Source organism: Seriola dumerili, unplaced genomic scaffold, assembly GCF_002260705.1.
Source record: "Seriola dumerili isolate Sdu_G_001 unplaced genomic scaffold, Sdu_1.0 BDQW01000432.1, whole genome shotgun sequence".
NCBI lineage: Eukaryota > Metazoa > Chordata > Actinopteri > Carangiformes > Carangidae > Seriola > Seriola dumerili.
The window spans coordinates 1,554,185-1,567,654 of record NW_019174687.1 but is presented as its reverse complement, the minus strand read 5'-3'; the positions used below and the strand labels follow the sequence as shown (position 1 = coordinate 1,567,654).

Below are 13,470 nucleotides of genomic sequence, written 5' to 3'. Positions count from 1 at the left end.
TATGGTGTTTTCAATTTCTAATTTTAAAAAGTTTAGATATATTTGATAGATCGTCAACCCTCTGATACGAACCCAAAGGAGTGTCTCCATAAATAGCGCCCCTAAGGCGGCAGGCATATCCAGGCCTTGGTTGTCATGGTTACAATAATAAAACGCGGACTGTACCTAGAGGCGTACCTACCATGGCTGCTTTTTTAGTTTTTATTTTAAAAAAAATTTTCTTTTTACATTACATTTTAATTTCACACTGTGTTACTTCTGTCAATTTAAATTCAATTTTTTTGCTGCTGTATTTTCTTTGATCAATATCAATTAAATATACAGTATGTATATATATATATATATATATATTATATATATATATTCAGACCCCATTAAATTTTCACTCTTTGTTTCATTGCAGCCATTTGCTAAAATTCGGAAAAGTTCTTTTTTTTTCTCATTAATGTCACTCAGCAGCCCATCTTGACAGAAAAAACAGAAATGTAGAACTTTTTGCAACTTTATTAAAAAAAGGAAAACTGAAATATCACATGGTCAATAAGTTATTCAGACCTTTTGCTGTGACACTCATATTTAACTCACATGCTGTCCATTTCCTCTGATCCTCCTTGAGATGGTTCTACTCCTTCATTGGAGTCCAGCTGTGTTTAATTAAACTGTTGGACTTGATTAGGAAAGGCACACACACTGTCTATATAAGACCTTACAGCTCACAGTGCATGTCAGAGCAAATGAGAATCATGAGGTCGAAGGAAACTGCCCAGGAGCTCAGAGACAGAATTGTGGCAAGGCACAGATCTGGCCAGGTTACAAAAGAATTTCTGCAGCACTCAAGGTTCCTAAGAGCACAGTAGCCTCCATAATCCTTAAAGGAAGAAGTTTGGGACGACCAGAACTCTTCCTAGACCTGGCCGTCCAGCCAAACTGAGCAATCGTGGGAGAAGAGCCTTGGTGAGAGAGGTAAAGAAGAACCCAAAGATCACTGTGGCTGAGTTCCAGAGATGCAGTAGGGAGATGGAGAAAGTTCCAGAAAGTCAACTATCACTGCAGCCTCCACCAGTCGGGGCTTTATGGCAGAGTGGCCCAACAGAAGCCTCTCCTCAGTGCAAGACATATGAAAGCCCGCATAGATTTTGCCAAAAAACACATGAAGACTCCCAACTATGAGAAATAAGATTCTCTGGCCTGCTGAGACCAAGATTGAACTTTTTGGCGTTAATTCTTAAGCGGTAAGTGTGGGAGAAAACCACGCACTGCTCATCACCTGCCCAATACAATCCCAACAGTGAAACATGGTGGTAGGCAGCATCATGCTATGGGGGTGTTTTTCAGCTGCAGGGACAGGACGACTGGTTGCAATTGAAGGAAAGATGAATGCGGCCAAGTACAGAGAATCTGGAAGAAAAACCTCTTCCAGAGTGCTCAGGACCTCAGACTGGGCCGAAGGTTCACCTTCCAACAAGACAATGACCCTAAGCACACAGCTAAAATAACAAAGGAGTGGCTTCAGAACAACTCTGTGACCATTCTTGACTGGCCCAGCCAGAGCCCTGACCTAAACCCAATTGAGCATCTCTGGAGAGACCTGAAAATGGCTGTCCACCAACATTCACCATCCAACCTGACAGAAGTGGAGAGGATCTGCAAGGAAGAATAGCAGAGGATCCCCAAATCCAGGTGTGAAAAACTTGTTGCATCATTCCCAAGAAGACTCATGGCTGTACTAGCTCAAAAGGTGCTTCTACTCAATACTGAGCAAAGGGTCTGAATACTTATGACCATGTGATGTTTCAGTTTTTCTTTTTTAATAAATTTGCAAAAATTTCTACATTTCTGTTTTTTTCTGTCAAGATGGGCTGCTGAGTGACATTAATGAGAAAATAAAATGAACTTTTTTGATTTTAGCAAATGGCTGCAATGAAACAAAGAGTGAAAAATTTAAAGGGGTCTGCATACTTTCTGTACCCACTGTATTAACTACACAATGAAGAAAAAAAAACTGTCACGGCTTGGTTTGGTTTAGGAAAAGATCATGATTTGGGTTAAAATAAGTACTTCCGGGAGTGTGTCTATGTTCCCACAGCCCTATGTTCCCCTTTTATACCCTTTCAGAACGCTTTGCATCCACGTTCCACGGCGTCTTCACATTTATCCACCTCAGCGATCGTTTTTGTAAAGCATCGTTTTCAGTTACGGAATTCACCGTTCTAATGTGGACGGAAGGGCTAACCGGATAAATATTACCCGGGTTAGTGTGGACATGGGCTTATGGGAACATATAAGACTGTGGGAAAATAGGGCCTAATTTTCAAAACATTCTTAGAAATGTGGGAACATAGGGCTGACCCCGTACTTCCTCAACATTACACAGTCTTTGTTGTCATGGTTACAATATGAACAGCTAGTTTCACATCGAACACCGCTCTCCTGTATCATATAATTATCCATCCACCACAACCTCCTCCTCTCGTGGACTTTGTCTCTCTTAATACTTACATCACTGCACTTTTCCCTTTGCTCCTGTCATCATTATTACAACCACTAGATGTCACCTAGCAACAAAACCTAACTATGGGTCATAATAACCAGCTGCACAGACGACATGTGGGCTTGTTTCTTACAGGACAGTCGGAAATGTGTAGCTTAGAAATGAGAGTATCATCCACCACTGTCATCATATTTCAGCTACACACACTCCCTTCTTCCCTACTGCTTGTTATATAAACAGGTCAACACTTATCATTATTTGGACTAAGTCTTTTTTAGTTTGCAGGCTCACGTTGCTACAGGTGCTGCACAGGTACCTGTGACAGTTACCTCAACAAGTATTCAGACCCCTTCACCCTCCTCACCATCCCCTGCTTTAATCCTGCTTTAATTATCCTTGAGATGTGTCTGGACACCCAAACGTCCCAGGACTAGAATTAAAGGTCTAATACTTTTGTGAATAAATAAATAAAATAAATTTGCATACATTTCTAAATACAGATGGATGGGCAATAATCTCAAAGTGAAGAGGTCTGAATACTTTCTGAAGCTAATGTAAGTATTACTTGAGTTGACGTAAAGTCTTGAAATAATTAAAATGCTATTTAACATGGAATGGAATGGTGACTCCTGTGTTGATGCAGAATTAGTAGTAGAAGTGTAGCACAACTGCCTGGTGAAGCGCTGACAAATGTCCGTGTATGTGTGAGGAGGGGGAGGACACTTCCTAATTATATTTAGTTATTCATCAAATATGAATAAATCCCCTCTGGCAACAAAGCAACAGACTTTACACCAGCTGGAAGATATGAACCACACTGTCAGTGAAAAGACACAACTACATTGAATACCCTCTTTCTTTTAAACGTTGTAAACAAGGTCAGTTGTCAAACAACAGATGGAAATGGGTTTGTGTTAGACACCAGTGCTGCTTTATTGCAGATGAGCTCTGTTTAAATTAACACACAAGTGCAGTTTCAGTACTAGTATTCAACATATTCCATCCAAGTAAATCAGTAATGATGCCCACCCATAATCACTACATAACCACAATATTATGTTTATGTTGTACTTTCATTTTAGCTCTGAGCTTCTGACATTTAAGAACATTATGCAGTTTGATTCATTTCTTCATCAGATTTCTCATGGGAGGCCCTTGAAGATAGGTCTGCTGATATCCTATATTCTTATTGTTATTAAACTCCATGACAAGATCAAAACCAACAATAAATGGATCCTATTAGCAACTATTGTGTGTGTATCCACACTGCTGCCGGATGATATGTTCCTTCATTTACCCTGAATACACACACTGTAGTTTATATTGATTAAGTCCCACAGTCACTGTCCTGCTGCCACCAGAGCACCACATATGGATTAATCCACTGCTGAAAATAGTCCCCAATAAATGCACATTTTCCTCCTGTTGGAGTCACATTTGCAGTCACCTAGAGTGACTGGCCATTTTAGAAAACGACTGAGCCTTTAAAATGAAACTACACACTGTATTTGTGAGCTATTTCAAATATTTACACTGGATTAGACAGGGTGGTCAGAAACTATTGGTCTGTAAATGTTTGGGTCTTTTCATTGGATTTGATAAAAAACTAACAAAAATGTACAATAAGTAGCCTATTAGTCTCATCCTTTAACCTGATGTGATTCTAATTAAGAACCTTACTGTAACCACTTTTTCTTTTTACCTTAAACTTTTCTAATTTAAAAATGACAACAGACAAAAAATATCTGCTGTAACTGTGGAGTATTGGCTCCTTCTGCCTACAAATACAAGCCCTCAAAAACATGTCTTTATCAAAGTGATTATTACAAATCACCATGGCAGGTAAATCAATCTGAGTATCAGTCTTTAGAGTGTAAATGTCACCTCTGATGCCACATGGTAGAGGTGAGGTATAAACCACTGTCACTGGGACTGCTTGTAATCTCTCTGTGTGTTTCTTCTGTTAAGGCTCCAACACAGGAATGTTCTGTGTATTAATAGTGCTGGGGGTTGTGTTGTCGGATGCAGTGTGGGCGGCTGCATTTATAATATTCTTCAACAATCTCCCACGATAACTGAGAGACCATGAGAGGAAAAACTCCCTCCAGCCTTGTTCCATCGTCCTGCTTTTCTTCCCAACACCTGACTCCTATTTGACCCCCTCTGTGATGTGACACCCCCCCCCCCCCCCCACACACACACACACACACACACACACACTTACTTCACTATCTTACTGCCAGTTGTTTGTTATGCCAGTGATCTGAAGCTTATACTGGTCTAATAGGTCACTACAACATGTAAATAGAGCATAGAGCAAAAAGAAGAGCGAGACTGACCTGTGGTCTGATCCTCATAATGTCTTCATGGTAGATCCTGATCCTCCACTGTGTCACTGGATTCTGATCTGCTTCCACTGTTTTCCTGCTCAGTTGTCACTTATAGATTCTGGGCCAGCAAACCATGCCAGACCAATAGGGGATAATGCTCCCTCTGTCGCTCTCACTCTCGCTCTATTCCTCTTCCTCTTCTTCTTCCTCTCTCTGATTTACCAAGATTCAGAAAACACCATCTGCAGTCTTAACTTTACTGAGAGTCTCTGCTGAGTGACAGAGCATCATATCGACCCTCTCCATCGGGTTGAAGCAGGTACCACACACAAATAGACCATCTTGCTTTACTAAAGGTAGGTCACTGGAGAACTACATGGAGTGAGCAGCTGGGATTCTCAGACTCTGATAGAGGCCTGGGCAGCCACTGCTACGACCAACTATATGTAACTTACACTATCAACTTATCCATCATTTGTATCTCCTTTTCCTCACTGTGCATTAGTTTGTGCCGCAACTCAATGAAAGAGTTACAATGTTTGTGAGTAAAATATAACATGAGGAACATTTTCCACTTAGTACTCTTAGTATTGCCTCCGATACAGCAGGTGGCAGTGTGCGCTGTTGGCTCGTATCTCCAAGTATGTCGGCCGCCATTTTACCTAAAGAAGAACACCCTCCAGTCCGCTAGGTGGCGGTAATGCACCTGCAAACTGGTTGCCAACTGCCAATCAAACCAAAACAAGCAGAAGAAGAAGAAAACCATCACCACAGCTAGCAGCTATCTAACGTGCCCGAGATATTAATGAATTAAAAATGCGTTTAAATATTCCCTCCGTGACTCTAAGGTCCTGAGCGTTTGAACAATTTGTCGCTCCGTCAGCTCGCTGTAAGGAATAGCTCACGGTCATGGAGAAAACGTTCACTCAGTGGAAGAAGCAGTGTCTGAACAAGCTGGACCTAAGTAAGAAGGGCAGTGTGGACCAGGACATTGAACATGTAGTGTCTCTTCTAAACAGTTGTGAGGAGTACTTCACCACCAGCTCCTGCTCCGGGAGAATCATCCTCATTGACGGGGTGAGAGAGGCTTTACTGCGGGCTAGTCCTCTGTTAGCAGATGGTCCCAACAAGCTAACAGCTGGAATTTCTTCAGTGTGTGCGAGCTTCATTAGAGGCAGGGTTTCACATAGTATATTGATTATCACCAGAGCCTTTCAGCTGTAACGTGTTGTAAGGTTGTATTTGTTTTGCATGTTGGTAACTTTGGTTTAAGGCTGTTAAGAATGTGAACCTTAGGTAAGCTGCTGGCCTTTGGGGTGAGCAGGATGTCAAGGGATCCATTACACATCTGGATTTTATGGTTATATTGTTGTTTATGAGTTTATCTACATCCCGCATAGATTTAGTGATGCACCCGCTTTTAGGAGGAGGTAAGCAATAAAAGTGAAACACAGAGGTAAAGGTCTCGAGGTTAACAGATGTAAGTTACAACACCCAGAACAACATACGATATAAGCAGCTCAAGTTCTGTCATTCGGAGAGAGACTTGGTGTATCCTACATCAGATCTGTCCTCCGTGCACGAATAAACCAGTCAAATTGAAGTGTTAACTTGAAATCATCTTTTCACGTATGTTCCCTGTCTGTTTCCCTGTAGGCTCCAGAGAGTGATGTCCAGAAACAGAATTGTACTTGGCTGTTCGTCTCACACCAAAAATGCACATCTGATGACCTGGTGAGATATGACAGACTTCTGTACTGCTGATGGTCCAAGTAACAATAATATGGATTTAATAATAATCGGAGTACACTGTGTTTGTTCTTCAGGTGTCTGGGCTGGCCAAGTCCAGCAGAGATGCTGTGTTGAAGTTTGAACCCTTCGTGCTCCATGTTCAGTGTCGGAGGCTGGAAGATGCACAGCTTATGGTGAGAAAGACACTGCATGTGTTGTTACAGTGTTGTGAAGAAGTCAATATGACACGCAGCTCTGACCTGCTGGTTTTTGTACAGTTTAATTTTGACTAGATGCTATGAAAAACAACTGTTTATTAAAAGTGCTACAGTTAGCGTCTTTAATACTCAGCAGGGCTGACTCTGACAGAGACATGATGCAGGGTAAAACTGCATAACATCAGCTGTTGCATGGTCAGCTATCATATATCTTCGAGGCTCGAGTGACGCTTTGCTTTCCATTCATTTCAGCCCTGTATGAACATAAACTTGCAGAGACTGAAGGGGCAGATGGTCTGCCACTCTTGGTGTAATGTCATATGCTGATTGTTAATGCTGTGCAACTGACACATAAACAGCATATCATTCATGTTCCACTGATAGAAACCACTACTAATGAGTTGTCAAGTCCCTGATGATCATAGTCAACAGCTATCCATTAATGAACATGTAAGTGGACAATCAAATCCAGAAGACAATAGAACTAATGGATTTTTAAAAAAAAAAAATAGAATAATATGAATTTAGTGATTTCTGGCATCAAAGAGTTTACACTTCAGCAGCCAGTCTGATTATTGTTATTATCATCTTATGTTACATGAAACATCAAATGGAGATTATTGGTCATATGAAACCCTCTTCTTGTCCTACAGACCTTGTTCCCTCCCGCTTTTTTTAAAGAGATCTGTGAGACTATTGGACCTAATATCCAAACAATTTTAAACAGTCTGGCTTCAGGTGTTGTATCAGCTAATTTTAAGCATGCAGTTGTTCAACCACTGATTAAAAAACCTAATCTGGACATCTCAGTCCTCTCAAATTTTAGACCCATTTCAAAACTTCCCTTTCTTTCAAAAATCCTGGAAAAAATTGTGCTTATTAAATTGCAGTCCCTCTTAAACTTACATGGTATTCTTGAGGTGTTCCAGTCTGGTTTAAAAGCCTTTCACAGTTTTTTAATGATCTTTTATTAGCCACTGACTCAGGGGATTCTGCTATTCTTATGCTTTTAGACCTCTCAGCTGCTTTCGATACAGTGGATCACAGTATCCTTATCACTCGCCTAGAGCATTATGTAGGTATTAAAGGAACCGCTCTAGAGTGGTTCAGGTCTTACTTGTCTGACAGAAGTTTTGTCAGCCTTGGTGATTGTGTGTCCTCCTCAGCGCCTTTACCTTGTGGAGTGCCTCAGGGGTCCATTCTTGGGCCTATCCTATTTTCTCTTTATATGCTCCCCCTGGGGTCCATTCTTAGAAAACATGGCATTGCATTGCATTTCATTTTTTTCCTTTTTTCTTTATTGTTTTTCCTTTTACAAAGCATTTTATAAAGTAACACAACATGAACATGGGGTGTTTTGTGTCACAGTATTACAGCAAAGTAATTAACCAATCAAGTACATCTTGATATAGAAAAGAAACTTAAACAAAATAAGGGTGTTTCAGGGAAATGTACATTTTCCATTGCTTCCAGATGTCATTGAATTTAGATTGCTGGAGCCTCACTGAAAAAGTGATTCTTTCCATTACATACATATCGTAAATAATTTCATACCATTCATCTATAGATGGGACGTCTGGCTTGAGCCATTTCTTTGTAATTGTTTTTCTAGCAGCTAGACTCAGTATTCCAAATAAATGTTTATTTTTCACACTTACATTAGCTGAGTGTACAAGCCCAAAAAGAAGTTCGTCCCAGTTAAATGTAATGTCAGTTCCAAAAATAGTTACTAGTTCTGAATAAACCTTGCGCCAGAAAATATTTATTTTTGGACAGGCCCAGAACAAATGATAATGTTTGGCTTCCTGAGAACGACACAATCTCCAACAGCTAGAAGATCCTGTATGGTAGCCATGCTGAGCAGGTGTAATGAAATACCTAATGAGACACTTCCAGCTGAAAGATCTCCATGAGTTTGAGCATGCTATCCTCCACTGAAATTCACAGTATTTAATCCAGGTATCTTCTGAAAGGCAGCTGTTGGTTTCCCTGTCCCATTTTTGTTTTATATATGTGGTATTCACCATTTTTATTTCCTGCAGGCCTCTATAAAGTCTAGAGATGACTTTAAGCATGGAATCTGTCCCATAAGCACTGATGAACACTTTTAATAAACTGTTTTCAAATGCCTTTTGACTTTTTAACATAGTGCTGTTTAGGTGGTTGCATTTCATTTTTATGCGGATGACACAAATGTATCTGCCCTTGAAACAAAACGGCACCCCACAGCTACTGTTGGACTGTCTTAAGGACATTAAAGCTTGGATGGCCTTAAACTTTTTAAGTTTTAATGAAAAAAAAACAGAGATTCTGTTATTCGGACCCAGTAGTGCCAGTGTTGGCCCCCACATAGACCTGAGCTCTGTAAGTCCATACGGAAAATCCACAAATCTGGGTGTGATTATGGACAGTGATTTTAAATTGGACAAACATGTAAATTCAGTTGTGAAATCTAGCTTTTTCCAACTGAAGCTTTTATCAAAGGTCAGGTCCTGCCTGTCTTTTAATGATTTTGAAAGAGTCATCCATGCTTTTATTTCATCCCGCCTTGACTACACATATGCTCTTTATGTTGGTGTTAACCAGAACTCCCTCTCACGACTACAGTTGGTCCAAAATGCAGCAGCTCGTCTTTTAACAGGAACAGGAGAGCAAGAGCACAATTCCCCCTGTGCTGGCCTCCCTTCACTGGCTCCCCGTATGTTTCAGGATTGATTTTAAAATTTTAACTTTAGTTTATAAATCATAACATGAGCTAGCTCCATTTTACCTGTCGGATCTTTTAGTGGCACATGTACCTCTACGCACTCTCAGGTCTGCTGACCAGTTGCTTTTAGTTGTGCCCAGATCCAGGCTAAAGCTCAGAGGAGACCGGGCTTTTTCAGTTGCAGGCCCCAAACTCTGGAATGAGCTGCCGCTACATGTCAGACTGTCCCCCTCACTGCCTGTTTTTAAATCACGTCTTAAAACACATTTTTATTCTTTGGCCTTTGACTCAGTATGAGAGTTGTCATTTCTGTCTGTTTGCATCAGTTTGTGTTCTTGCTGTGTTGTTTTTATGTTATTGATTGTACAGCACTTTGGTCAACAGCTGTTGTTTTAAATGTGCTTTATAAATAAATTTGATTTGATTTGATTTGATCAACACACCCTCACTACAGGTCAATGCAGTCAGAGAACATAGGAACAAGGAGCAAAAACAGATAAGAGACTTTTTATCACTGAGATTAGACACTGAACTTTTTACAAACAAAAACTCAACAAGAAGCGAGTCGTATATACAGAGACTAAAAAGTAAATTTGTGCAATTATAATGATCATATCTCAGTGTTATATTTATTTATCACCCTTTTTTAAAAATTTTGTTAAATTTACCAAGTGAACCACACATTCTTTATTTATTAATTCATTTGTTCCCCTTGTCTTTTTTAAATGAACTTATTCCCCTCAGTTTATACTGACTCTGATTTCAAACAGCCTCTGAAAACAGTTTGGGAGTAAATGATTTTGTGCTTTCTACATTATCTGTGCAGTTTTAAAGTCAAAGCAGATCATGAAAGTTTAAAGCATATGAATGAATAAATAGTGGGTTGGTTGGTTCATAATGATCTGATTGACTGATTCTCAAAGCTTTCTCCTGCAGCATGTAAAGTGAGTTTGTGTTTGTTTCTCCATGTCTCCACACAATAAGTCATGTATGATAATATGAGAGAGCAGTATAATATATGTAGTGATTTCTGGTTTAAAATGTGTTGCAACACTGCAACAGTTTTATTTGTGGCTTTCAACATAATTTATGATCAATAACGACACCCAGGAATTTATTTTCATCCATTCTTTCGTTAATACTGATTTTAACTTGTTTTATTGATTTGCCGTGTGCTCTGGGAAACTCAGATAAAGATTCGGATAACACCTGAATCTGTCATCAGTGTGCAGATAAATTTACACTTCACTGTCACAATCAACATTATCAGAATACACAAATACTGACAGGCTGTACTGGAACTTAGAAACACTTAAAGGAAGTTTTTTGTTCAGTGTTTTGTGCAGATGACTTTCATATTGTCTCATTAGATCTTTACATGAGGTCTTTTTCAGGTACTAAACAGGTTATTAAATAAACTGACCACTTGGTCATTAAATGTTTTTGTCTCCTGCAGCACTCAGTGGCCATCAACTCAGGGTTCAGGAACTCTGGTCTCACTGTCGGAAAGACAGGAAAGATCATCACGGTACGTTTGAGACACTACTGACATTTTTGAACAGTCTGTAAGTGGTTTAGGGAATAGCAAGGTTTTGCCTACATACATTATGTAATAGGTGTAAATCTATGCTGTTTCTGTATTTTGTCCCTCTAGGCAATCCGTAGCACCCATGGCCTGGAGGTTCCTCTGAGCCACAAAGGAAAGCTCCTGGCTGGACACGAGTACATCAGTTTCCTAACTCAGACAGCCAATCAGAAGATGGAGGAGAACCTCAGACGGATCCACAGGTCAGTCTGCTCACTGGCTCTGTCCTGTTCAGTTATTGGTTAAAACTGTGGCTGTTAGTTACTACATCAGTTAAATGTTCTCACTAATCTATGCATCAGAATTCATTTCAAAGCTCAGAATGTCTGAATGAGTGTGTTGTTTTGTTTTTGTTCACGTCCAGGTTTTACCAGAACCTCCAGTCAGCTCTGACCACAGAGAAACTACAAAAACTACAACTCCCAGATCCTCCCAGCTCACAGGAACTCCAACATCCCCCTGACAGACTGGCGACAGAGAAGGAAGAGCAGAGCAAAAGAAGTGTGTATAAACGGAGGCGGAAGAGAGAGCAACATAAGACTGACTGTTGCCATGGTGACAAGTCCAGCAGTGTGCAAGAGCTGGACGACTGTCTGGATCTATTTACATGAAGTGGTGGCTCTGCGCACATGCTAACACACTCAGTGTGTCACCATCTGGTTAATGGTGTCGCTCTTTTCTGAATGTTGAAACATTCAGAAAACATGCTGAATGCTCGTCTACAATATATTAAATTATTATATTCTACAAATATATTATAGAATCACTTTATTATAAGGAATATCAGCAGGTGACCTGAGCTACACAGCTACACTTCTCTGGAGCAGGTTGAAGTCAGAGGACTCAGCCTGTCGACAGACCAGGCCACTCACTGGAATAATAAACATCATTTCTACAACATATGACAAATAATAAAAAGCAATAAAGATATTTTTTACTTTAGTGTGTTTTCAATTATTTCAGATATCTGTCCTGCCAGAATGTTGTGGAGAGGATGATTGGTATTGTCCAGGATGGCCTCCATCTTACATTGCATGCATCTCTCCACAACAGTCCTGAGTGAGTCCAGACTCCTGCAGCACAGACCCAGCCTCTTTTACCAGCTTGTCCAGTTTCCTTGTGTTCATGTCAGTAACTGCCATTAATTATACTGGTACAGATACAGATACTACTCCTACTGATTTATCTGTTCGTTCTTGGTCATTTCTTCACATTACTACATAATTACTATGTAATTACTATATAATTAATGGCCTGTAACTTAAAGGGTCACCAAATCCCTCATGACAATAGAATAGAAAGCCTTTATTGTCATTGTACAAAATATACAACAAACTTCATAGTGCTTCTTCTGATCAGTGCAAACAGAAAAGAAGACAGACAAAAGGACAAGAATATCACATGTAAAAGAATATTGCACTCAAAAATTATTAATAAATACTTTTTAAAAAAATAGAAAAGTGCTTTTCTGAGTAAGCTATTATTTACAGTGAATATTAAAATAGTGATATAGATATAAATAGTGAATAGTTCTGATGGTCCAGGGAAAGAAACTGCTCTTAAGTCTGTTAGTCCAGCTTTTGATGCCCTTGTACTGTCTACCGGAGGACAGGAGGTTGAACAGGTGGTTTCCAGGATGGAAGAGGTCCTTAATTATTTTTCATTTGTTTTTTTGAGTATCAATCTACATGCATTTCATGTGGAAGATGGAGACAGCGATACAAACAAAACAAACTCAGAGATACTGATGCTGCAGCATCAAGTTGATTTTGATTTGTAAAGGGACATTGTATTGAGGCATATGTGGCAACAGTTTTATGAGTCTGATTACTTTTTGATGCCATTTTCATTTTTTTTTGTGCACACCCACATTTTTACACACTTTTTTTTTACACAAGTTTTGTAAATGAGGCCCCAGGTCAACGTAGGACTGACTTTATTATTCGCCCTCTGGCCGCTATAGCTCTGATTGGTCGTCTCAATGAGAGTGTGCTCTACAAATACATACCTTTGGGTCAGACCCTCATCCAACCTGTAAAGTGAGTCCAGGATACAGAGCCTCCACTGAGACTGAGTGGCTCTTTAGATTTGTTCAGTGAATCAGAATGAATCCCTGCTTCACCCCCATCAGATGATTCAGGAGAGTCACAGGAGTGGAAGGAAGGTTTCCCTCTCACACAATCACAACAAAGGCAAAGAAGAATAAGTCAGTCAGTCTCTCAGGGGCACGTCATCGTCATCATCGTCACTGTGGTTATCATCATCTGTGCTTTCATATCTACACTGAAGACCTGCACAACTGGATTATCAGGCATTGTGGTGACATTAACCAAGAATCAGTACAACTGGATTATTCACCCTGGTGACACAAACCAGGAAGTGTCAAAACAGGATTTGAAAGAACAACT

At 39.9% G+C, this 13,470-nt stretch overlaps 1 protein-coding gene across 1 annotated transcript; it reads left to right on the top strand.

Annotated features, from left to right (window-relative positions):
- The first annotated feature begins 5,586 nt into the window (after positions 1-5,586).
- tyw3 (tRNA-yW synthesizing protein 3 homolog) lies at positions 5,587-11,992 on the top strand. The gene is made up of 6 exons (XM_022761816.1): positions 5,587-5,898; positions 6,478-6,555; positions 6,648-6,746; positions 10,934-11,005; positions 11,132-11,265; positions 11,427-11,992. Exons 1-6 carry the CDS (start codon positions 5,731-5,733, stop codon positions 11,671-11,673), a joined length of 798 nt encoding a protein of 265 aa, XP_022617537.1. The 5' UTR covers positions 5,587-5,730; the 3' UTR covers positions 11,674-11,992.
- The last annotated feature ends 1,478 nt before the right edge of the window (positions 11,993-13,470 follow it).